Consider the following 26,810-nt stretch of genomic DNA (forward strand, 5'->3'; position numbering starts at 1 on the left):
AGATGATAAGGGCTGAGATATGCTGATTTTTAGGCACAGTGAAAGCTCCCTTGATTGGCCTGATGCCTAAAGCCCATCCCCTGCCCAGGACTGAAGGGCAGTGGACGGTGTGTGAAGTCATTTTGTGCCCACTCAGGAGAGCCAGTCGCTACCTTTCAGGGGGCTCTGATCTAGCAGGTGAAACCACCTGCACACTGAGACCAGCATGGTGGGAGTGTTTACGCCAATGGAAATCGGCAGATGTCACAAGGTAGCAACCCCCCCACCCCACGCCGCCCCCAATCGCGGATCATCTGTCAGCTCGTTTCCCACAGGAAGGAACTATGCTCTGGGGTGCCATGCATTTCCTGACCCATCAGTTGACCCTGCATGTGTACTGAGAGTCAGCGACGTTTATTTCCAAGCCCGTTCGTGCTGACTATACTTTTCATCACGTGCAGAATAACGAAACACAAGAATAAAAAGAAAGATGGTTTTTTCTGTGAAAAGTAAGTCAACTTAGAAAGATTCAGTAGAAGTAAGTTGTTTGAAGAATCTGCCAAGTTGGAGGGGACCGATTCAGCTATAAGATATTGGTGGGGTGGTCAGAAAACTCTAGAAGGATTTTGTACCCAGACTGCTTCACATGTGTCCTTCAGTCTCCCCTCCACTCTGAAGAAATCTAAACTGGAAATCGCAGGTGATCTGTCAAAGATGATTGAACTCACCCACAAACAGCAGGCTCCTCACTAGGGAAAGCCAAAAACACCTTGACCCCAACTCAAAAGATTGGTAAGTCAATACCTCCCTTTAAGTAATTTTTATGAATTAGCTGATTAATGACTCAACCCAGCTGGGTCAGGAGCCAAGCCCTGGAAGTCACTCGCCAGAGACGATGGTTGAAGACATGGGAGAAGACAAGGAACAAAATACAGAGGGAAGGGTCAGCAAATGTGACGGGAAAGAGTGCTCTGAGAGGAGGGTCTACAGAGGTTAGCTGCACATGAAACTTGCCTGTGCCATGGCACTCCCAGATGGCTGTCCACACAGTATTTTGAGTGTGTCCACAAGGACGTGTTTGGCTGAAATTAACATTTGAAACAGCAGACTGAGTAAAACACATTGCTCTCCCCAGCTCACCGACTGCGGGTCTTGGAACTTGTCAGCCTCCATAGTTACAGGAGCCAATTCCTTATAATAAATCTCTTTACATACACACACACACACACACACACACACACACACACACACACCCTACTGGCTCTGTCTCTGGAGAGCCCTGACTGATACAGACAACAACTGGCACTGAGCAGAGGAGCCTTCTGTGACCACCCCCTCTGGGACTCTCCCCACCCACCTCCCGCTCACCTCCATCACCACACTGTCCTGCCCCTCAGTCACTGTGGTCTGGGGGTGTGCCGCCCCCGGCTAGATCTGAGATCCGAGGGTTGATAAGAGCCTTATTCATAGCACTTGGCATGCGTTAGATGCTCCCCAGAATTAACTAGAGAGGATTTTGACAGACGGTCAATCAGTCCATGGGGTCAAATACTGCGTAAGTCAAGGCGAATGAGGACGGAGGAAAGGTCCCTGCACTGGGCATGTTGGTTGGTTACAGCCACAGTGAGAGAGGCTGTAAGGAGCAAGAACCAGCAGCGAAGAGCGGAAACAGTGTCGTGGACTGGGCAAAAGACAGGCCCATCTGGCCACAAGGCAAAGGGCTCCTCTGGTTATGTCACCATTTCACCCTCCCAGCTAGCGTGAGCAAAAGTACTGAGAAGTAGAAACTCCTACATCTACGTGACTTCACTTCTGCCAGGCATCTGGATGCAAGAAGCACTCACTTCTTTCTATTACATTTTTGTAGCATAAAATATATTGCTAAAGTGAGAGAATATCATTAAAGGTTAATTATGAGAAACTTAAAGGTTATTTTTGCATATCTCACCTCTTGGACAAAAGCTGCTTCCTCATTACCATGTTAGAATATGAATTAATCTGGAGAGCATTTAAAATGCCACAGACGCCCTAACTTTATTACGACGCGAAACACCACGAGCACACACGTGCTGCCGTGCTCTCCGGGCTGGACATCTGCCTGCAACCCTCCTCCTCTCTCCGTCCTCCTGATGCTCTGACCTGAAGCCGTCCCTGCCCCAGATCCTCTCTTCTCCAGACCCAGGGGTTCGGGTCAGGACTGCTCTTCGTCCGGCTCCTCTCTCCCCCAGGCAGCCCCAGCTTGTTAAAGGGGCCACGGGGGAGCGTTTGAGCACGAGGCCCCCCAGGAACCCCCAGCTGGAGCCCACTCGCGGGTGCTCAGCCCACAGCCAGCGCCATCCCCCTGGCACCCCGAGCCATCAAGTCCCAGGGCCTCCCGTGGCTCCTGCCCCCATCCGTGGCTTCTGACAGAAAAGGATGGCTCCGGCCTTAATAAAGTTAGACTGAGGTTCACTGAATAATTTATTTGCACACATTGCATTTCAGAAAGTTGCGGCTTCTCTTGCTGACGCTACACCTTCCTGGGGTGAGCTGGGAGTCCGGTGGAAAAAGCAGGAGGGACCAAGTCAGTGCACCAACCAAGAGGCCCGTGAGGCATGCGACAGAACTAAACGCAAAGGTGGCCATTGTCGAGATGATCGACAGGTACCTTGAGAGAGACAAAGAAAAAGCCAGTCCATCAGTGCCCTGAGGGACACACGGCCCCAGATCCTAAAAGTAAGACAAGGTCTGAAAGAAGCCAGACTCGAGAGCCAGACAAAGGGAACCAGCAACCGGCAGTTCTGCGCGGTAGACGCACCGGCTCTGAGTCATACAGACGCCCCCAAGCAACCCCGCACAGCCGTCCCCATGCAGGGTCCAGGCTGCCGTTAACAAGATACAAACCTCCCAGCAGAGAGGTGCCCACACACTCAGACTACAGACAGAGAGCTGTGATGATGGCAGCAATGGCCCCATCTCCGGATCGCCTTTCATATTATCTCATTCAGCCTTTGCAATAACCCTGCAGATGGGTCTTCATAAATAAACCCATTTTACAGGACAAACAACTGGGCTCAGAGAGCTGAAGCAGCTTGTCCACTGTTCATTAGCTATCGAATGTCCAACACCGTTCTCTAGCTCACAGATGGGAAAGTTAAAATGGGCCCCAGCTCTGTCTCCCAAGCCCCCACTCTTGAAATCACACTAGCCTGCCTACTCAGGGGAGCTCTTCGAGGCTTTCTTCACAATAGAAATTTCCTGCAAGCCAGGAACAATAGAGTCAGGGCAACATAGGTGTGGGAGGCAGAACACTGTTCCTCAAAGACGACCATGTCCCCATCCCAGAAACCTGTCAGTGCATGGGGCTATGTGGCAAGGGGGAGTTAAGGTTGCAGGTGGAACCTGACCTTGGTCTGCTGACCTTGATGGGGGTGAGTTGCCTGGATCATCTGGGTGGACCGTATACAATCATAGGGATCCTTAAAAGCGGAAGAGGGAGGCAGAGAGGAGAGCAGAGACAGGGTCGGAGCGCTGCCACAAGGCTGGCCCTTAAGATGGAGGAAAGGGCCGCTGGCAGATACCCACAGATGCCTCCAGCAGCCGGGGCAAGCAGGGAAACAGGCTCCCCTCGGGGCAGCCTCCAAAAGGAGCACAGCCTTGCTGACACCTGGGTTTTAGCCCAGGGAGACCGTGTTGCACATCTGACCTACAGAACTGTGGGATGATGAATGTGTTGTTTTAAGCCACAAGATCGTGGTGATTTGTTCTGGAGGCGATAGGTCACTACTACAGAAGGGATGTGCGTGGGGACAGCGGTCACCCAAGAGTCCCTAGGTTGGGAGAGGCCCAGAGTCACTGCATGCTGGCGCGGAAGGAAGACCACCCCAGTGGGAGCACAGAGAGGCCCCAAGGATCATCAGCACTGTCCCTCTGGGATCAGAGGACAAACCAACCTCCTTGAAAAGGCGGGGATCCAGCCCTTCGAAGAACACCCATTCATCTGCCACAAGTGAGCAGCAGCTGTCTGTAAAAACGGCACTGGTCTCCAGGTTGCTGATTAAATATTACAACAAGAGGACCCACATGCCCCTGCAGAAGGGCTGAATAATTCATAGCGGGCTGATTTGAATGGTGCAGAAGGCATGGATCTGAACTGGGTCAGGCTGGCCCGGCCTCTGCTCAAGCAATGCCGCCATTAGGTCATTTTAAAACAAAAGGGATGAGCTGTTGAAAGGATTAATTATTGGCTTCTCGGCTCTCCTGAAGCACAGTGCCTAAAAATCATTGCAAATCGATGTCTATTAAACTGCCTCTGAACATTCCAGCCCTTCAGGAAAAGAAACTTTAAAATAAGGGGAGGGGGGCTGAAAATTCTAATGGGTTGGGATAAAGGGTTACATGGCCCAGAAAATGTGCTCTGCTCCTTGTTAACAGAATGCCCCAGCAGCTGCCCGAAGCAATGAATGGGTGGTAGCAAGATCTCAGAGGGAAATTAAGCCAACACCTGGAGCCCAGGAGCATGTTCCAGGAAGGAACAGAATGAATCACTTGGAAGTCAGATAAATTGAATGGAGAAACACCGCAGGCCACCTCGAGCTCATTTCCAGAATGACCTGTGCTCCCTTTCCAGGCTGCCACAGGCATGAGAGTCACTGAGGCCAGATCTGCCCCCACGAGCAGCCACAGACGCCCACCACACCAATGAAAAGGCTGGGCCCAGCCAACCCCACACTGGGTCTCAGACCCCAAGGCACCTCAGCTGGTGTCCTCTCCGCATCCCTTACCTGGAGTCCGGGTGTCAGATGAGAAGGGAGGACCGGGCAGCAGAGGGGTCGGGCCTCCCATTGTTCCCAAACACTAAGCAGTCAGCATCCTCACTCTGGCTAATGGGAGGAAAGCCCACTTCCCTGCTTAAAATACTGCGACATCTTGACGGGCGGTCTGCAGTGCCATTACCACAGAGTATCCTTTTTGTATCACTGGGTGATGGCAATGGACGTCACCGTCACTGGTAGTGGCCTGCCGAAACGAGGGTCATGGTAAGAAGGCTTCTGAGGCTAAATCTAGCTCTCAAGAATATGGAGTCATGATTAGTAACGCCCGCCCTGCTCCTTCAAACAGCTGAATCAGATTCAAGGATGGATCACACATATTAGCCATCCCTGAACCCAATTCAGCCATTTTAAGAAGAAGGAAACTGGGTCCCAGAGAGGCAAAAGCACTTTTCCCAAGGTCACGCAGAAATTGAGTGTTAAGGTCATGATTAGCTCCCTAGTCACACTATGCCTTTCTTATTGGTCTCCATGTGATATGTGATTGTGGTAGGCAGCGTCTCAGTTAGTCCCTGGTGATCTCTGCCTCCTGGAATTCATTCCCTTGTGTGATGCCTTCCCCCAAGTGAAATGGACCTAGTAGCTCACTTCTAAGAAGCAGAGTTCAACATAAGTGATCGGATGTCATTTATGAGATCAGATTCCAAAGAGACTCTGGCTTTGGTCTTGCTCACCCGCTCTACTTGATGAAGCACGCTGCCATTTTGGAAAGGCCCATGTAGCAAGGGACCAGGGTGGCTTTGGCTGTGACAGCCGAGGAGGAGCTGAGCCTTTGGCCCAAAGCCAATGAAAAACCAAATCCTCCAAAAACTATATGCCTGAGCTTGGAAGTGAATCCTGCCACACTCGAGTCTTCAGATGAGTCTGCAGCCCCCACTGACACCCCGGCTGCAGCCCTGTGAGAGGCCCTGAGGCAGAGGCATACAGCTAAGCTGTCCTGCATTGCTGACCCACAGAAATGATAAATATTTATTATTTTCAGCCACCAAGTTTGAGGTAATTTGTTACACAGCAATAGGTAACTACCTTAGTGCTCAATGAACACCTTTTGCACAGATAATCAATGAGTTTGGGGCTCTGAGTTTGGCCTCCTGTGTAACTCTGACTCTCCTGGCAACCACCTCCCATTTAAAATGCCCTTCTCTGGGGCGCCTGTGTGGCACAGTCGGTTAAGCGTCCGACTTCAGCCAGGTCACGATCTCGCGGTCCGTGAGTTCGAGCCCCGCGTCAGGCTCTGGGCTGATGGCTCAGAGCCTGGAGCCTGTTTCCGATTCTGTGTCTCCCTCTCTCTCTGCCCCTCGCCCACTCATGCTCTGTCTCTCTCTGTCCCAAAAATAAACGTTGAAAAAAAAATTTTTTTAATAAATAAATAAAATAAAATGCCCTTCTCTGTTGAATGTTGTGACATGAACTCCAGTAATACTCTCTCCTCTCAGAAACTTGTCTATCCCAAGGATCGTTATTGGTAGTTGAGAAGGACAGGAGTCTTCAGGCAATCATTCCGTGCATGCACAAAAACAGAAGCAGGGAACAACTTGCCTGTGCGTGTACAGAGCCCAGGGCCATATGGGACTGTGTTGTGAATAGATTCCTGGCAAGGTGATCATACTAAAGACATCAACACTGTGTCCTACATGCTCTACTCAGTTACTCCCCACAACAGTAGATACTGTCATAATTCCTATCATATGGATGAGAAAACCGAGGCATGGGGGTAGGTGACCTGCCGCTAATAAGCGGCAGAAATGGGATCCAGATCCAGTCTGCCTCATGACCACCACGCACTTCAGCATGCCTTCTCTTCGCTGATGTCGGGGTTTCTCAACCTCAGCACTGCTGACATGGAGGGCTACCTAATTCTCTGCTGGCAGGCGCTGCCCTGCACACTACAGGATGTCCACCAGCGTCAGCAGCCTCTACCAGGAGATGCCAGTAGCAAGTCTCCTCCTGTTGTGCCCACCGATATGTAACATATTTACGCCTCCAGGTATTGTCAAAACTCCCAGGGGGAAGGGGAATAGGAACGCCAAAACCATCCCCAGTTGATAAGAACGGCTCTCAAGTATATGAAGAAGCCGGTGGGATCCCGGTGGCCCACCAGGGTCACCTTGCAAATGGTTCAGCTCACAGTCCTGTGGGTTGTGCGGGAGCAGAGGGAAAAAACAGAGGCTTCCGACTTAGATGGGTGTGAATCCCAGCTTGGGAAGGCCTTCTAACCTCCCGGTGCCCACACAGACGCTCCATCAAGGGGGCGTGGCTGTGTCCTCCAGAGCAACCCCTCAGTTTTGTGGGCAGCGTCACCTCCATATTCGGCCTCCACCAAGCTTCCCACAGACTGAACACAAATGAAGACAACCCAGTGGCATCCCTTCCCTCCATGAAGCTATTCTTCCAGGGCTTTCCTTCCATCGGAGTGCGTTCCATGGCTTCTAGAGCCTTCCAATCACTTATGCCAAAGCCACCAATTAATCTGCTCTCTCCGTGGTTTCAGGATGAGCAAAGTCCAAGTGTTGTCCTCCTGTCCGCCATCAGGGTGCACCATCCCCCCCCCCCACACACACACCAAAGTTCACGGTTTTCTACTTGAAATTCACCCTTACAAATGTTGCTGTGCTGTTTTTCCCAATGAAATCAATTGAATCCAATTGATCTTGGCCCCGTTTTGCATTCCTCCTACAGCTCTGTGGGTGCATGAGCGCATGCGTGCACGCACACACGTACACGAGGCTCTCCTGTGTGTGCCGTCTGGGAATTACTCTCCAGTTATCTCAGATATGCATGACTTATCTCTCCAATTGGATCAGAGGCCATGTTTTCCACTGCCTTTGTAACCACACAGTGCCCAGTACAAACCTATGCACACAGCGGGCACTCAATAAAGGCTTGTTGATGAATGCTAGACATTGTAGAATTGCATTTCAACAACCCCTGCCCTGCCCCACCTGCCATCCAACATCCCTGATGAGACAGGCTGCCCCTGGCGGTTTCCACACCATCTCCCTGAGGCAGGACTTCAACCCGCACGTTAGCGATAGGGTCTTACCCACCAAGTTAACAAGACCACTATCCCGAACCAGAAAGAACCCCGGAGCCTCCCAGAGCCACAACCAGAAAGTCGAGATATTAAGCCATCTGCCTGTCGGAAGCCACTTTCCAAGCCAATTAGGGATAATTTTTAGGAGAGCAGGTTCATGAGATGTAACATCAAATGCTCTCCTCTGAAATGAAGGCTTACTGTAGGATCAACTTCCTCAGAGCAAACAAGTTTTGCTGGAAAATTATAATGAACGCTTGGTGATGCAGAGAAAACCGTTCCATCGGGTTAAAAATACTCCCAAGTGCTCCACTACTCAGGGTGGTTAAAAAAGTTACTTTACAGTACTAAGGTGCTAAGGTTGAAAAAAAGCACTCAAATCTGAGTCAGAAGGACCCGGGCCATGGTCTCCACATCTGCGCCTTTACGCCGAGTGACCCCGGGCGGGTACCACAATCACTAAGACTCTGTTTCCTCAACCTTGAGCAGAGGGGAGGTGACAAGGCAAAAGAGAGAAGGACTTGTGCTCTCTCTTTCCCACTCCCCCCTTCCCTTTCTCTCTGTCTGTGCCTCTCTCCCTCGCTCTGTCCATCTGTACCCTGCAGGCACTCCCCACTTTGCAGGGCTGTCGCAAGGCTTGAGGTCCCCAATTTGAAGTTATGACAGCCTATGAGGTACTGAGAAGCCTCCAGTGCTGGTCTGTGAATCGATGCTCGAAGCAGTTTCATGCGTGGGCCCAAACCAGGTCTACAAGAAATCAGATCGCTAGAAAACACAAATGAAAACTGAAGCTGCAGTCAACCGTTGGTTGAGAGCATCGATAGATAAGAAGTCACAGCACAAACCTCTGAAGACTCCACGGGAAAACCCAGTTCTCCTAAAATCGACTTCGAGATGCATGCATCTACCAGTCATTTACCAGAATGTACACCCTTCATCACATTTGGTTTGGGCCCATATTAAACTGTGCTGTAGTTCCTGAACAAACAACAAACAGCTCACAGCAACAGCCAGATGCTGCCTGGAAGGGACCTCAGATCTGCTCTCTCTGCACCCACACTTCGCTGTGCTCCTCCTCTCTGTGCCCTTCAGAAACTGGTAATGCTGTAGGAGAAATCCCCAGCGGACCCGCGGAATGTTCCTAAACTAATGGCAATGTTACTTCTGTGAATTCAGACACTTATCCAGGTGATGAAGCCCTAACTTTCTGGCAGGGGGTAAACTCACTAAGCAATGACCTTAACTTAGTAAATTAATTCCAAAGCACAATTGTTTTCAATCTTTGTTTGAAATCAGCCTTCGTTAATCTAGATTTAATGGCATATGAAATGGAAATTCCCTTAATAAAATAAGTTATGAATATTTATCATCCCATTTTACCTGAAAATTGAATAATTCATCAATTAACTTTACTATTAATTATTTAATGCAAAATTAATAAACTGCAAAACTCTGACGTTCCCTTGCAGACCCTGTGGCACTGGAGAAATGGGGGAACTGTGGATGATTCCAGACATAAGCTAATAGGATAGAGGAGCTAAGGCTGCAAGTTTTCTACAATGAGCAGAAGCAAACCACTTACACTAAAGTTGAAGGGTGGATCTTCTTCTCAGCTTGGAATTCTCTACCACAGCCAAAAAAGAGCTCCAAGATTGGCTGTGCTCCCTCTGTCATCCGTCACTATCACGTTGTCATCGATATTTTTCTAACGTGAAGCTATCACACCCAGCAAAGCCCCTGGAGCCCATGGCCTCCCCTGGAGGCTCAGTCAGGACCCCAATCTGAAGAGGAGGGAGGAAGGTAAGGAGGAACGCAGAAGGCAGGGGGACCGAGGGACAAGGGGGTTTGTGACAGCAGCCGGTGCTGAGCTACAGACATTGTAAGGGAAGCAAAGCTTTGGGCTCTGAGCTACTGAGCCCCCAATTCACTCAGAGCAGCTGAGGGTCCTTCTGACTCTCTAAACTCGTCAGACCAGGTCATACTGCTCTTTCCAAGTGGATATGGCTAACAGGATCTGGCACCTTCCGATAGACGGTCTTTCCATCACTAAAATGGGTACCTTCAGAGGCAAGTGAGAGCTGCCGTTTCTCTGCACTTCCTTTCTTGTCTTTCCCGTTCATTCTCCACTTCCAGGGCGACCAGGGTGAGGCTGTTAATGGTATCTGCTCATTTACCTGCCCTGCTCAAAACCCTCCCCCAGGAGTTCCCGCAGGGTCCCGCATTATCCCCAAATCTTTGCCTGGTCTCCATGGCCCTCCCCAACCTCAGCCCTACCTGCCCCTCCAGCACCACCACTGGGCTCTCTGCTCTCCCCACCCTCACTACCTCCGGGGCAAGGACTTTCTGTCCAGGCTCACACTCCCACAACACCACCCCCAACATGCACACACACTCACTCACACACATGCACATGGACACTCACACATACGCATGCGCTCACACACATGCACACTCATGGGCACTCCTGCACGCTCACTCACACGCACAGATGCTCACACACGTGCGCTCACACACATGCACACTCATGGGCACTCCTGCACGCTCACTCACATGCACAGATGCTCACACACATGTGCTCACACACATGCATACAGATGCTCATATGGACACATGCACCCACACATGTGCACACAATGACACACGTGCACTCACATGCGCACATGCACACACACACGCGCGCACACACACACACACACACACACACTCATCCGTCCGGTCTCTGCCCAAAGTTTGGCCTTTCCGGAAGGCAGCCCACCCATCACCTCTCCACCCCCCAGTGGGGGGACAGCCCTTCACCACACTGGTCCCTCATAGCTCCTCCAAACTGCCACCCTTTCACGTTATCTGTCTTATCCACTGCCACATCCCCAGAGCCCAGCCCAGCGCCCGGCACACCGAGGGCGATCCAAAAGTATTCACCGAATAAACACACGAACAGAAGCAGACCGACAATGACAAGGGGTGGCAACGTAGTGTGGTGTGGTGTGGTTCAGGAGCAAAAGGGCTCACTCGTAGCTCCACGGGAGACCATGTGTCTTCCAGTGGAGCCCCTTCAAGCCCCAGATCGGGGGGCAGCACCCCCCAAAGTTGGTGGACGGGACTGATTACAGTGAGCCGGTGACAAGGGGGCAGGGGGGCCACGGGTCTGCCTGTGGAGAAATACGTGGAAATGCACATTTCCAGGCGGGCTGGGCTGTGCTCCTGGACAGAAGCGGACGTGCCTCATTTGGTTTCTCTCCTACGTCACTGCACATAGTTTTGTTTTTTCCCTAATTTCACTGCCTTTCTCCACAACGTTCCCCTTAAACCTGGCAGTGGTCTGACTTCCCTCCACCCTAGCCAGGCGCCACCTGCCTTTTACACACAAACCCATCCACACGAATCTGCCACAGGCAAAACGTTTCCTGTGCCTGAAGGATTCCCACCAACACCTACTCCCAAATTCCTGCAGACCTCGTTAGGCCGCTGATGGGAATCACAACATGGCCTGGAAGCGGTGAGGGCCGCCCCCTCGGCTCAGTCAGGACCCCCGCCCCCACCTCTTGTCCACTGCCCCCCACCCTGGGCCTGCGTCCCTTTCACACCCGGTGTCCCCTGAAACTGAGCAGCTCAATCAATGATAAGTTCCCTACCAGGCGAGGTCAGGACAGCCACCACAGAAAAATTTATTTCTTCTTTTAGGAGAAATTTTATTTATTTCGTCCCATCTTATTAAATCATCGAATGAAAAGAAGGAAATTTTCCCCAGAAATACTGTTCTTACAAAAGAGAACAATGAGAAGGACAGGGTGCATGTGTGTGTCTGTACACGTACCTGCGTGTAGGTGGGGGTTGTGTATTTGTATATGTTGCACGCATAAGTACGTGTGTGTGTTTCCGCAGGTGTGCACATGTAAACGTGTGTCTGTACATACACGTCTGTGTGTGTCTGTGTATATGTATGTCCACATATGTGTATATTATGTGTATGTGCGTGTGTACCTGCACCTGTGAATGTGCATATGTGTGTGTGTGCCTACAGGTGTGCGTGTGTGTACCATGTCTGTGCGTGTACACGTGTGCATGCCTGTAAGCACACACATCACACAAAGCAAAAGCTCACATGGAACGTGGGACGTTCAGTAGAGCTGGAGAACCAGGGAAACTTTTCTTCCTTTGTTTTTGGTTATTTTCAATTTTTTTAAAGCCCCATAATAAAGGACTGTGGGGAATCTAAGAACAGCAAAGACAGCAATAGCTCCTAACCAGACTGAGAACAGTGGAAGGATCTCCAGCCCAGAATACCCAGCTAATTCGGGAATTACTCATCGTGCAAAAGACCATGAATTGCAAAGAATGGCCTCTCCCGAGAACATACCTTCCCACCTTGCAGTGCCGCTAGGCGCGCGGGCAGCTCCCTTTTCCTGCAGCCAGCAACGATTTATTAGATCAGAATTGATCTGGAGGAAATACCACAGACACCAGCCCGGGCCCATTACAGAAATACCAGACAGTCCTCATTTTCCAAATCCAGGAAGGGAATGAAGACAGTGAGAAAGAACTGGCGGGAGCAGGAACGAAACAAGATCGCAGGGACTGGGCACTGACACGGAGCGGAGATGCCATCGGTGTGCGTGAGCACAATGCCAGCAAGACTGAAACCGTCATCGCTGCCCGGCCGTCCTGCCTAGACACACCGGCAGGAGCCTCCTGGCAGTCCCCACAGGTGGCCCGGCACCTCAGCTTGCACCGCGGGAGCCCTGGTGTCAGCACCTGCCATGTAAGACTTCTGCACAAGCCAAGGAAGACACCTTCATAACCATGTAGAGGTAGAAGGCACTGAGACACACAGTCAGGTGACAGGCACGGCATACCAGATGGCCCCCCAGCAGTCCCCGAAGCCCTCGAAACTCTGCCCAGGGAGAGGCCATGCCACACCCCTTGTGCCCAGGAAAGGCTCTAAACCAAGGGTGGTATGTTGAAGAAGGTGAGGAGGTGAATCTTGGAGGTGTGGTGTCAGCACGCCTTTGGGGTGCAACCTTGCACACAAGGGGTGTGTGCATCTTGGCAATGGGATTTCCTGGGCCCTGAGCAGGTTGTGCGTTTAGAAACCTCAAAACTGCATTGCAAGGCTTTTCTGCCTGTAAACGAGATAAAGAGAAAAACAGCACGTAAGACAGCGTGAGCGAGAGCAGCAGAAATGGGGCCAGTAGATATGCAGGGCCAACCGGCGGGGAAGGCAAACAGGGGCAGACCCGCAAGGACAGGGTGACAGGAGCAGAGATGGGAGTGAACAGAGATGTCAACGCGTTCCAGCAGAGTAGAAGCCACGTGCCCCAGAGGGACCCTGGGAACAAGTCCACTTGTCTGCAGAGCCCAGAAAGACTGGTACATTGTAAGAATTAGGTGCCAGACATGACAGAGGTTTGAAATGAGGTGGGAGGCAAGGAGAGGTCTGTGCAGGGAGCAGTCAGCCCCTCTCAGGACCCTCCGTCTACCCCGAGTGACCAGGCAACCACCTGGCCTCTGCCCCTAGTGGAGACACATTTATTCTCTGGAGAAAGAGACCCTGAAAGACTCCACACTTGAAGGCTGCAGAGGAAAGGCAGGAAACAAGATGTAAGCCAGGAGAATTAACTAATTAACAGTGACATTCCAAGCCCCTTCCCTGCCTGGTTCCCAGATCACTGGCAGCCAAGCCAGCTCAGACCACCAGGCAGCATCCGGGAGAACCCGGCTGTTACCTCCAGACGTCGGCATCCAGAGATGCTGAATCTCAGAATCCCACAGCCCAAGCCCTTCCTCCAGGTAAGGAAAACAAGAGCGTCAGATAGAGAACTGAATCCTCGTTGAGCATACGAGGAAGTCAAAAGATAACCATCGAAACTTGACAAGGCAAGAAACAGCAGAATAACACATCAAGAAGTCCAGAGGTAAATTTCAGAACTGAAAGAATCTCAAGTGGTCACTCCGGGGACGCAGGATTGAGCTGCAGGGCAGAGGTCTGCTGTTCCTTCGCACAAGCCCTTCAGGACCGTTTGACTTCTTAAACTATGCGCACGGGTATTTTTGATAAAAATAAAACTAGGGAAAGAAAGTGGAGGCGGGAACCAGGAGCTGGCAGCTGCACGGCCCAGGGAGACGGGGAGACATAAACCTCCACTCCCTCTCTCGGCTCCTCCAGGAGGAGGCCCAGGACTTGCTCCCCTGGTTCCTGAAGTGAGGAGAGACTTGATGCAAGCTGGCTTGGCTGCTGGTGCCATTTCAACAAGCTGCTAAGCACAGAGGAGGACACACGCCACCCCCCCCCCCCCGCCCACCCCCAGAGAGAGCAGCACTGGAAAGCTCCCAGGGGAGGGCACGGGGACACACACGGCGGGTCCAGAGAGGTGGCGTCGGCTGGCCCCTCCTGCACCGTCTCTTCTGCCATCTGTGATCCTTGATAATGAACTGGAATCTGGGGCAGACCCGCCTCGACACAGAGGCTAGGGATTTCCCCACCACCGTCGAGACATCAGACACTTTGTCGGGATCCAGGTCACGGCTAATTCCCTGCCTCGTTGGGAAACGTATCAGCACTACAGGACCCTGAGGCAGATGCCTTCCGGGGAAGGTCCATGGGCGATGCGGCCGCTCACAAGTCCTCAGCCAGCAGACGCCACACCTGCGAACCCGCTCACACTACACTTGCTCTTTGGTTAATGATGGGAGTTTGCACTTCGTCAAGGATTTGCTCAATACGTTAGGCAAATACTGCGATGGATGTAACATGACACATCATTATGTTAATTTGATAGCAGGTCCCCAATTCAGCAGAATGCAAAGGTCACCACATCGAAATGACTGCTGACCCGGTTTATTTTTTTCTTTGCAGCTGCAAAGAACAGTCCTTGAAATGATGCAGGTAGAAGAGCCGCCCTCTCAGACTCCATCCTCCAGTGGAACTCCCTACACACACACACACACACACACACACACAGAGCCAATCCCTGACCCCCGCTCTGCCCAACTGGGCACAGAAAGAGCTATAGAAGTAGCCGTGAGAATCTTTTGTTTGATCGTTGTCAAATACAAGTAACACAAAGTTTACCGTTTTTACCACTTTTAAGGGTGCGGTGCAGTAGCATTAAGTACGCTCGCCGTGTCGTGCAGCCATCACGACCATCGTCTCCAGAACTTGTTCATCCTCCCAAACTGAAACTCTGTCCCCCTGAAACACGAAGTCCCCACCCCCGGCCCCCAGCCCCCGGTGGGGGCTTCTCTCTGTGTCTGAGTCTGACTCCCCGGGGGACCCCGCAGCGTGGACCCCACCGTATTGTCCTCCCGTGACTGGCGCTTTCCAGGGAGCAGGTGTCCTCAAGCGTCAGCCACGTTGCCGCATCTGTCAGAACTGCATTTTGGTTCTGGGAATCTTTTAATGACCTGAATGGGATCGCCGTGTGATTTTTGCAATCCCATTCTGGTCTCTCAAGCAGCCTCCCCAGGAACAGGGGCTGTCCCAGCGAGCAGAGGCCCTGCCTGTGGCCAACAGGTCACCCCCATGTGCCACTTACAGGCACCAGCCTGTGACCTGATCAGGTGGGCTTTCCGGGGGGAGCCTGTGCCCACACGGGCCCCCGCTCTACCGGCCTGTGCCGGTGCAAACCGGCTGCTCTGCCCCGAGTCTGCATACCGCCCTGCACCCCACCGAAGCTCCTGGGTACACCAGCCATTCAGAGACAAAAGACACAGCCTGACCCGAGGGCAGGGGGGCCCACATCTCACTGGGGAGGCTAGACTTACATGGTGGGGAGAGTTAAACGGTCCAACAGTCAACGATACAGTGAATGTGGGCCACGGAGGCTGACGGCAAAGAGGGCTCACCACAGGCTGGTGTGTTTGGGGGAGGGCTCCTGGAAAGAGGTAACACACAAAGGACAGGCAGACTGGGCGGGACACGGAGGGCTCGAGAACTGAAGGCAAAAGTAGGGGGACACGGAAGATGTGTTTGGAGAGCAGGAAGCGGCCCCCTAACAGTAGTAGGTTCTTCGAGGTGGGAGTCAAAGGGAAATACTGAGGAAGAAGGGCTGAGGTACAAGAACGACCTTAAATGGGACACTGGAGAGGGACTCACCTCAGAGGAAGTCTCTGAGGCGTTTGAGGGGCACAGTGATGCAACAAAGGTGACTGTAGGGCAGCTGGTGCGGAGAAAGGGGTCCAGCCAGAGAGGGAAGAGCAGTGAGGGCGGCTCCCTAATCCAAGCGTGACACCGGGGGTGAGGTGAGGGCTGAACGTGGGCGAATGAGGACGCGGATCACAGTCTGGGACACTGGCAGAGTCACTGGTTAATTCCATCCAGGGAACAAGAGCCCTGGGAGGAAGGACGCGGTGAGAAAGAACAGAGCCCCGAGGACCTGGTGTCCCCCTCCTGCCCAGCCTTCACCAGGAGCACAAGAAGCACCGGACAGGCAGGGTCCAGAGAGAACAGAGAGGGAGGGTGGGGGTGGCTCACTTGGAGTCACTTGGATGCTCTTGAAACTCAGGTCTCGCTTTTCTTCCCCTTTCCTTCCAGACGCCCTCCGTACTTGGCTGTTTTACTGCTTATTGACCAAGAGGCATTTAGTGCTCATTATAGGAAAATTCTATTACTAGACCTTTAGTGCTTCAGTGTTAGGTGCTATCTATATAAATCTAATTAATTAATTAGGTAATTAATAGCATCTTCCAGCCTCCTTCTAACCGGGTACACAGGATTCCTGGGAGGGAATTCTTCCAATTCCATCTTGAGATCTGCATGTCCCCGGCTTCCAGGGAAGGTGCATGCTTCCTGGGGGGAAAAGCAATAAATTCTTGGGATTGCTAAATTTTGCAGCCTGCCTCCCTGTGCCCTGCTCGACTCTGCATTCTGCACTATGTGGGCGGGGGGGCCGGGGAGTCAAAATCCGACTCAGGAGGGCAATACAGAAACACACCTGGCTGAACCACCTTAGCCACACTCGCCAACAAAAGAAGGCTTTGCCCGGTGCCTGGTTCTCCCAGGTGGCTCGGGATTCTTGGAGATGGGAGGTGGGAGGATGTAGCACAGCTATTTACTGGGCCTTCTTCAAACCCCACACCCACACGGCGGTACTGCAGAGAAGCCAAGATCACGAGCTTTGCAGTACGATAACCCTGGGCTCAAGTTCCAGGTCTAACATTTGCTGTGCCATCTTGGACAGCTCACGTACCCTCTCTGCACCTCGCTGCCTGGCGGAGCTGCGAAAGGGCTTAAAAGCACAGCACTGGGTCAATTAGCTGGTCCTGGGGAGACACAGAAGACAAAAATAGAACAGAGAACACCCAGATCTCTTCCTTCACACGCTCAGATGCGTCTTCTGCCTCTCTCGTTCACGCCACAAATGTTCGCTGAGCTCCTGCCGTGTGTCTGGCGCCGTTCCAGGCCCTAGGGCTACCCCATGAACACACCAGCACATCGCGGTATTTTCATTTTGGGCGAGACGAGGTCAGTTCATGGATAAATGAATTAAACAAATAACTAGGTGAGACACATCGTGTGTCAGATGGTGGTAAGTGCTCTAGAGAGACATAAAACAAGAAGAAAGGAAAGGAGGTCTGGCTGAATGGGAGGGGTGTGATTTTAAATAGTGTGTTCAGGGGAGACCTCACAGAGAAAGTGACACCAAATCAAGGCCAGAAGGAGGAGCTGGAAGAACATTCTAGACCGAGGGAGGAGGCTCTTAACTCCAAGACTCCGAATTCACCTGGTGGGGTGGGGAGTGCGGCGTTCCCCGGGGCCTCCAAATGGTATTATTATAGTGCTGAGCACACAGCAAGGGCCAAATAAAGACGTCCTGAAGGGTGATTTTTCAAACTGCCATTTCCAGAAGGTCCCAGTTGCTGATAATACAATATGGGCTGTTTAAACATGCAACGCTCAACCCTGTCATCGTGCCGCTGCCACCCCCGAGGCCCCCAACCCTGGGAGCCTCCTTGTAGCACACCTCATTACGAAACAGGTGAGCGGGGCTCCTGGGACCTTCTCTGTAATTAGGGCAGGATCGAAGCAAGGGCTATATTTATAACCCCCAGCCGTCGGCAAGCCACGGAGACAGGGAGCGGGTCCCCGTGCAGCTCCTATACCAACATCTATATGTGAACTGATTACAACAATTAATTTAATAGGGATTCCTCCACACAAACAATGTATCATTTTATTAGGAAACTCTATAAATGTCAGTGGTGCAATTCATTTTTATTAATTTTCTAAAATGAAATTAGCAGTGGCGGCCGCGGTGGCAAACAGGAGTTGCATTGCCTTCTCATTCGGCGGAGTATTGGTGTCATTAATTCCTCAGTACCAGGAGGCCGGTTTGTATGAACTCAGCAGTTAACTGCACCAATTAATTTCAATACTGGAGATGGGAGGGGGGGGATCCAAACTCAACTCAACAACTAATTTAGGAAAGTCCTCAAACAACCACAGCAACTCTTCCTCCTCCTGGGACGAGAAGCTTTCAAGTGTAAACACGGAGTGGAGATTATAATACTAATAGGAAACGTTCTGTCTGCACCCTCTGCCTTTAGGAAATAAATTCATCTTTCCAAAGCCCGGAGAAATGCTGGCAGATGTCTCCTGAAGTTGTGGCCTCCAGCAGGCCCGGGGAGCGCCCCTCACAGACAAGAGGGACAGTGATGTCCCTGTGCATCGACACTGAGGCTCACGGCAGGCGGGATCACAAACATGAGCCCATGAGATCCTCGTGATGGCCCAGTGATGACAGGACCACCATCGACTCCATTTCGCACGTGAAGAAGGAAAGTGGAGCTTTTAATGAGGGGCTAAAATGACTTTCTAAAAGTCACCAAGTGACTGAGTGACAGGGCCAGGACTCAAAGCCAAATTTGTCAATATCTGAAACCCACATTCCCTCCCTGCTGCATGCACGCCCCGTGTGCCTGGGGATGGGAAGTCTCCTGGCTCTATTTATACTCCAGAAAGTCAAGTGAGTCAGGCACGACCGTGAGTGACAGTCACTTCTCAACTGAAACCCAAACTCCGAAGGCTGAAGCACGAGGCAAACTCCCCGCTTGAAATGTTCTACTGATCTGCCGTCACAGGGTGTTCTGAAGCACAGCACGTGTCTGCGGATCTGAAATCAGATGTCTGGCCCGGGACGCGTTCCAGAGGATCTCACTCTCTGGCTAAAGAGAAGCTCTTTCTTTCCTTCCACTTACGTTCAAGGAGGGTTTCGCTGAGGGATGAAGGGCGCGCAGGGAAGCTGCAGGTTGCTTGAGATGAGGGCACTGTCTGGGGTCAGGAAACGGTGCAGAGACAGAAATCGGACAGGCTTCCTTCCCCCCCAAAGAAACTAGGGCAGTGCTTCTCAAAGTGGGGCCCCAGACTGGCTGCATCCCATCACCTGGCAGCCTGTTACAAGTAACAGGTCCCCAGGCCCCACACCAGGGCTATGGAGTCAGAAACTCTGGGGATTGGGTCCTAGCGCATGGATTTTTTAGCAAGCTCTCCGGCTGATTCCGGTGCCCTCTCAAGTTTGGGAATGTCTGCCCAAAAGATGCCCCCAGAAGAAAGGATAGATGAGCGTTCCCAGCTTTCCACAGCTGGGGACATGGCTACGCTCACCAAACAGTAGACTGTGCCCCGTTCAGTCTCCTCTCTGCCCCCACCCACGCTCCATGCAAGGATGTCCTCCCTGACCCTGTTCTTATTGGGCTTGGCCATGGAAATGGCCTTGGCTCAGGGATCCGTGACGTATGATACCACACCCAACAGAGATCGTCAGTCTGCCCACATGGATTGCCTTAGGCTTTCAAGGCTCTGCCACACCCCATGACCATACGTCCCAGACTGTGGATGCTTCCTCAGCCCGGGGCCTGGAACAGAAGGACACATGGAGCCGTCCTAAACCCAACCAAAGCCACAGCCAACCCACAGACCCATAAGCAGGAAAAAAAAAAAAACCAGTCTGTTGTTCCAAGTCACTAAGTTTGGAGATTATTTCTCAGATAGCATGATCCCAGCAAAAGCTGACTGATGCAAACCATTTAATTTTATAGCAAAGGAAATCACAGCCCCGGAAAGCTGAGCAGTTGAGGACATCCTGCAGGGGGATTCAGGCTGAAAGGTGAGAAAAAAAAAATCAGAGCCAACTTCTAGCCCCACCTGTGGAGACACGAATCTCAGAACTAACCTCTCCCCTCTGCATCCTCTGACCTCCTCCAAAATGGACATTTTTGTCCTCATCTAAATGATGCTAAGCGGTAAAACCTAATCCTAATAAAGTAATAGCTTAAAGTACCTTCTAGAATGAGTAAACGTTCTAGAGGATAAGACCCTCTTTCCTCCATGGCTCAGAAACAAGAATATCAAGGAACCGGCCGAGGGGACAAAGGACACACCTCTGCCCCTTTCCCTGGTCTGTTAACTTTCCTGCAGAATCTGGTGCTTCTGCCCAAAGTGAAACAGACTGAGCCTTCTGCCTCTTCAGCCGAACCCAGAGCCCAGCCACCGTGTGAGCCACACTCTGGCTAACACTCATCACTCTGACAAACGCCCGGCCCCGTCACCGCTGATGGAACAGGGGTGGCAGCTGGTGGCCACATATTCCCAAAGCTCTACACTGTAACGTACCAAAAAGAAAAACTGAGAGAGCAGGAAAGAAGAGCCTCCCTTTTAAACGACCCGGCGCCCCAACTTCACTGTTCTCCACAAAGCAGTTATCACCTGTGCTGCAGAACACAGAGCAGCTGAGTCTCCACCAATTCCCCGTCCCCAAGTGGCGAGGAAGTTCGGCATCTGTGGCAGTCGGTAGGTTCAAGCACATTTACTACGCAACACACTGCAAACCTAGTCATTGCTTCTGATCTGGGAGATCTTCTTACCACTGCCAAGAATAGCTCGACTCTCAGTTTGTAAGACATGTTGAGATGAGAGTGGACAGTTAAGGTAGTTTCCCTTTTAGAGAGCGAGTTTCTAGAGAACAGTGGTGGCAGGTGGGCACTTTCCCAAAATAAACTTCCCCTGATGTTCCCGCCTGCCGAGGCCTTCAAAGCCGCCGGCTGGGGGGACACGGCGTTCAGCCATCAGGTTAAAAGTTCCAACTCTGTCTGACGGCAGCCGTGCTTTTAGCGGATTGCGTCCACTGCCACGATCTTAGGTCAATTAACGAGACCTCAGTGTCACAAGCTACCAAAGGCAACGGGGTATGTTCAACTTGCCCATGAACTGACTGGCCAAACCAGGTAATCAATGAAAATCAATCCACTCACTGTACATAGCCGAAAAACTGCAAGATCTGGGACGTTACCTTGTCTTAGGGGATGTGGTTAGCCATTCTTCGTGTTTCTCAAATGTTATTAAATAAGCTGCAATTTCCTGCAACAGAAAAATAAAAAAATAATAACAACAATTAGCTCACATCGGCTCCTGAGAGGTAAGAAAGTTCTTGTTGCTTCCCAGCTGCTGCCTCCCTGGTGAGGCTGCACCCTCCCCCCCACCATCTCTGCTGGAAAACACTTGACTCGGATGGTGCTTCTATTTTGATTTCGTTCCATTCAACCTGCCATACAATAATAATCAAAGCACTGGGTTTCAAAAGATGAGTCGGTGACAAGGACAAAGATATTTCTCTGTGGGAGCGAAACATCAGACACCATTTCAGATACGGAATGTCATTAATTTGAAGGAGGGACAAACACATGCCCAACAACAGGTCTGCACTCATACAAGGTCATCATTGGAGAGTTTCGTCTGCCTCCTTCCGAAGCCGTACTAATCTTTCATCATTGTCACGAGAGACGTCAGGTTCTCTCAGCTTGATTCCCACCCCCACCCCCAGCCCCGAGCCAAATCACACAAAGATTAAAAAGAAAAGATAAAGCCATATGCCAGAGAAAGAGAGAGAGAGGTTAACCTTTCCCTCTACTGATAACTTAATCTATTGAGCGGCGCTTCAGAGAGAAGAGCTATGTCAGCAGAGTTTAAGGCAAAGATGGAGAAAATGTGGGCACCTAAAGGTAAATTAAATATTTATAAACACAACAACATCACTGCAGATAGAATTACTGATTTATTAATAATTTCCATAAAAAGCCAGTGGGTGACATCAACATAAGTCATTGCTCTGGCTCTGGGGCATGATATGGCCCATTACTTCCAGCTCCAAACAGATCTGCTAACATGAAATTGGCAGGGATTGGAAGTTAAATTAAGGCTGGACTAGTACACATTTCCCTTGATCTTGGTGATGAGACAGCACGGAGCTGCGGCCCCCGACAATGAAAACATGCAGAGAGGGAGTCTTCATCTCGAATTTCTCTGCAGCCAGGGTTCCCAGAGGGCTCGTGATGATGCAACAGCCCAGCCAGCCAGAGGCTCACACCCTTCCTCTGTAGTTAGCCTCCTCTGGGCCTGGATATAACGGGGCTGACACCTGTGACCAGACATGCTAAACCCACCCTTGAAGAAAAAGAAAAGACTCAACAAAACTGTTAGCAGAGCAGGTTAAAGTAGAAAACGCCACCCACGGCATGCGGTTTGAAGGCCACAGACTCAGGTGGAGATCAGGGTCTCATAGATCATGGACATCAGCCACTACCACCAGGTGGCCAGTGACTGGTAACCCAGAGTCCACACCACCTCGCTCTGGAACCCTGGACCTTTCACCAAGCACCTGGGAAGTGGAAACCCATGGACAAAAGAGAGCTACCTCATTGCCCGTGTTCCTGTCATTGAGGGCAGCTAAAGACGCTGACCAACCAGCACGTGCTTCTCTCTCATCTCTGAGCCTGCTCTGTTCCATGCTCCATTTCCTCTCCTTAGAAAACACCTATGAGGCCTCACCAGAGCAAACACCACTCCCTTTGGCCCTCCTAACTATTCATGGCAGGGTCGGTTGCCCATCCCGTGCTCTCCCATGGCACCACACCATCCTCCATTGCATATGATTTATCGCTTGGCATCCTAATTACTTGTTTACTTGAATAGCATCCCCCACTGGATCATGAGCTCCTCAAGGGCAAGGAATATGTCATCACTGATGTATCCCCAGGACCTAACAGTGTCCTGACAAACGTTTATTAGGCAGATGGATGGACGGGTGGGGAGATGGGAGGGAAGGAAGAAGGGGGGGGGCATGATGGAAATAAGCGTGCATGTAGAAGTGAGGACGTGTGTCTGTGTGCACAACTTCTGAGTGTGTTGTGTGTCTGTATGGGTTTATTACTAGGTGAAGCGATAGCTTAAAAACAGCAAAACGCAGCAGTTCCCAAGTGAACCTTTACCTGGCTTTAATTAGCTGCAAGCCACAGGAGGAAGGTGTGCTGTAGTTAAGCTACGGAAGCACCCAGACCTGGCTTTGGGTGCTGGCTCTGACACTTGTTAGCTGTCTGATCTTGAGAACGTTGCTTACCCTGTAGAAGCAGTTTTCTATGAAACTGAGGTAATACCACCTCATGAAGCAACAATTCTTAATACACTGACTAGCATATAGCAATGCCCCAGAACCACAGCTACCATTAGTATCATGATAAGATCGACATGATGTGAGCTGCCCATCTAGAGGCCCCTGATGAGGTAGCAGGTACCAAAATGGTCCAGCTTGGAAGCTGCCAGCACTGCTGGACTTACCTTCATCGATGTACACCCTCCATCCTTCTCCACCCCCTATGCCCGCAGGAATGATAGCATCACAGGGACTGTTGAGAGTTAGTTGGAGCTGACCCCTCCATTTATCTATGGGTGTCCACTTGGTTTCACAAAACACGGACAGCAGACAGTGGCCGGAGTCAATGAATGGATAAATTGAACCGCTTATGAGCATCAGCCCAACTACCTGAATTTCAGAAAACTTGGCATCCAGAAAACTAGCCTGTGCCAACTGGAATACCCCTGGGATCCACGTCCCTACCCAGGACCATGCTGAGAGCTAAGTGTCCCCTACTGGCCCAGAAGGGATGGGGGCACGGTGCATCCCAACCACCTGGAGACTTACCACAGTGTTCCACAGACGCAGACACCCAAAGAAGACCTTCGTGAACATCTCTTGGCCAACACTCACCCCAATCCGGCAGGGCTGCCCCTACTGCTACTGTCCTTCAAAGAAATAAACTCCTTGGACCACTTATTGCCTTCAACATTTACTCTACAAATATTTACTGAGCATCTGTTGTGCACCAGTCAGTGAACAAGACCACTCTGAACCCTGCTCTTTAAAAAAAATATATTTATTTATTTATTTGTTTGTTTGTTTGTTTATTTATTTATTTATTTTGAAAGAGAGAGAGAGAGAACACAAGTTGAGGGGGGGCAGAGAGAGAGGGAAAGAGAGAATCCCAAGTAGGCTCTGCAGTATCAGCACAGAACCCAAGTTGGGGCTTGATCCTATGAACCAGGAGATCACGACCTGAGCCAAAATCAACAGTCGGACGCTTAACCGACTGAGCCACCCAGGAGCCCCCTGAAGCCTACTCTTGAAGAACTCATGGTCAGGTAGATGACAGAGATAAGTCAACATGATGGGGCAGCATCAGCACCATTGCAGAGTCACCTGTCCAGTCAAGTCTGTAGCCAGACCCAGCGGGGGCTCCCTGTAGACCATCTCAGGTCTACTGAGCTGCTATGAAAGCAAGCCAAGCCATAGGAAGTCACAGTGATTTATGAACTACCTTTGAGCACAGGCCACTGCTTCCTCCACCCCAAGACAACAGTACCTCCCACACAGAGCCCCTTGGTGGAGCATTCGTCCCACTTAAGGTTAGCCTTTCTGAGCAAAGGAAACTGAATGCCTAGACCCAGGTACTTGCCTCTGTGGTGCTCAAGTGGCCAGGCACTGGAGCTGAACTCAGCCACCAACGAATGTCACCGTGTTGCTGTCTGGCTTCCAGCTGGACTGGGCGTGTCTGAGTTACCTGTCTACTCCCAGTCCCATGCTGCCTAGTGGCATAGCCCATTTCCCTGGCCCAGGTCTTGGTCCATCTCATCACCAAATGGGAAGACCATGGGGGCAGACTCACTGTCCCAAAGCTAAGAACATCTTGGGGAAATGGATGTGCATATGCCAAAGAAGTGCACAGAATAGTAGGTGCTAAAGAGTATAGAGCAAAGAAAGAACCATCAAAATTCAGAGTAAGGACAGTCAGCTCGGCCAGGGCAGGGGATGGTTTGGGGGGGAAACAGAGGCTTCTCGTCAGCAGCATCGTTACTATCATCACAATGGCTAACGTTAGTAGAATGATGTCTGAGGCCAGGTACTGCTCTAGGACTTTGTGGGGGAGAACCTCACTTAACCTTCATAACAAACCATGAAGCAGGAACCATACCCATTTTATAGGTCAGAAAACTGAGGCACCGAGCAGTTAAGTGGCTTGCCCGAGGTCACATGGCTAGTCTCTGTGGAACGAGAACCCAAACCAATGTAGAATGGTTCCAGAGCCTACACTCTCCACTGCTGTTCTGAATTTCTTACGATGTGTTCAGGAAAAAAGGAAGCCTGCATGCGGAGAGTCACATTTTCTCCAACATGGTTTACAGCCTCCTGCTCCCCAATGACCTGAAGGCACTTCACAGCCCCACCACCCTTCGGAGGACCAGGGGAAGCCAGGCTGAACATCCATTAGTGGGATTCTCTCCTTCCAGCACGATCAGGTTCATTTCCACCCAAAAACCCTTGTATGATTCATGGGACCATCTATACTTAATTGACAGTGAGAATCCCTTATATTCGGACACTATTGACTTAAAATATCTTACAATGCAGAGAAAGCCAACAGGCAAGAAGAGAGACATTCAAAGCTGAGGAAAGAGGTTTAAAAAAAAAAGATCTTCAGCCCAACTATCTGGCCTTTCCCTCTTTCCCCAAAGCTCCATCAACCTAGGCAAGTGGAAACAGATACGGTCTACCTCATTTTTACAGAGCAGGAAACTAAGGCACAGAGAAGGGAAGCGACTTCCCCAAGGTCAACGTCTGTGGCTGAGCCACGCTGGGAACCAGGCCTCCTCACTCACGGTGCGTGCATGGTCTCGTTGGCTCTCAAACTCAAATCTGGCCCAGGAAATTCACGGAGCACTCACCAAGAAGAGAGCTTGCCCCAGAGAAGTGAAAACAGGAGCTCAAACGAAATTGTATACGTGAATGTTCAAAGCAGCATTATGCACGATCACCAAAAGGCGGAAGCACCCCAACGCCCATCACAATATGGATGGATAAACAAAATGTGAGACGTCCACACCGCAGAAGGCTGCTCAGTCATAAAAAGGAATAAAGGTCTGATACACGGATGAACCTTGAAAACTTGCCGAGGGAAAGAAGCCAGGGGCAAAGGCCACATACTGTAGGATTCCATTGGTATTAAATGTTCAGGACAGACAGATCCATAGGATTGGCAGCTGCCAGGGGCTGGACGAAGAGAAGAATGAGGGGTGACTGCTACTGGGTATGCAGTTTCCTTTTGCGGGGACAAAGTCGCCCAGAACTAAATGGTGGTGAAGGTTACCCCAAACTGTGAATGTACTAAGTGCCACCAGCGGCTAAAAAAAGAAAGAACAAGGGGTGCCTGGTGGCTCAGTCGGTCCGACTTCGGCCCAGGTCATGATCTCGAGGTTTGTGAATTCGAGCCCTGTGTCGGGCTCTGCTGACCACTCAGAGCCTGGAAGCTGTTTCGGGTTCTGTGACTCCCTCTTGCTCTCTGCCCCTCCCCCACTCATGTTCTCTCTCTCTCTCTCTCTCTCTCTCTCTCTCTCTCTCTCAAAAATAAACATTAAAAAATTGAAAAAAAGAAAAGATCAAGAAGAAGGGGTAGACATCCAGCAAGGTGTGGCACTGGAATGCGGAAGGTGCCAGCACCACTGCGGTGGACTTGCACCCACAGGCTTTCTCCAGCCTCCTGGCTCCCTCGGTGTCACCTTCTTCTTGGAGCCTCGGTGCTGCAGCATCGCTGAGAAGAATGAGCCGGCTGTCAAGATGAGGGAGCTCACTGCAGGCTCCAAAGCAAAGACTGTCCAGCTTGCAGGT

At 51.1% G+C, this 26,810-nt stretch overlaps 1 protein-coding gene across 1 annotated transcript in view; it reads right to left on the reverse strand.

Annotated features, from left to right (window-relative positions):
* The window catches only part of CAMTA1 (calmodulin binding transcription activator 1), an 850,989-nt gene that overhangs the window by 542,055 nt on the left and 282,124 nt on the right, over positions 1-26,810 (reverse strand). Inside the window, exon 5 of the mRNA XM_047869348.1 lies at positions 21,108-21,175. Within this exon, the coding sequence (XP_047725304.1) occupies positions 21,108-21,175 (68 nt within the window). The remainder of the gene's footprint in view (positions 1-21,107; positions 21,176-26,810) is intronic.

The sequence above is a fragment of the Prionailurus viverrinus genome, chromosome C1, assembly GCF_022837055.1.
Source record: "Prionailurus viverrinus isolate Anna chromosome C1, UM_Priviv_1.0, whole genome shotgun sequence".
Classification (NCBI taxonomy): Eukaryota; Metazoa; Chordata; class Mammalia; order Carnivora; family Felidae; genus Prionailurus; species Prionailurus viverrinus.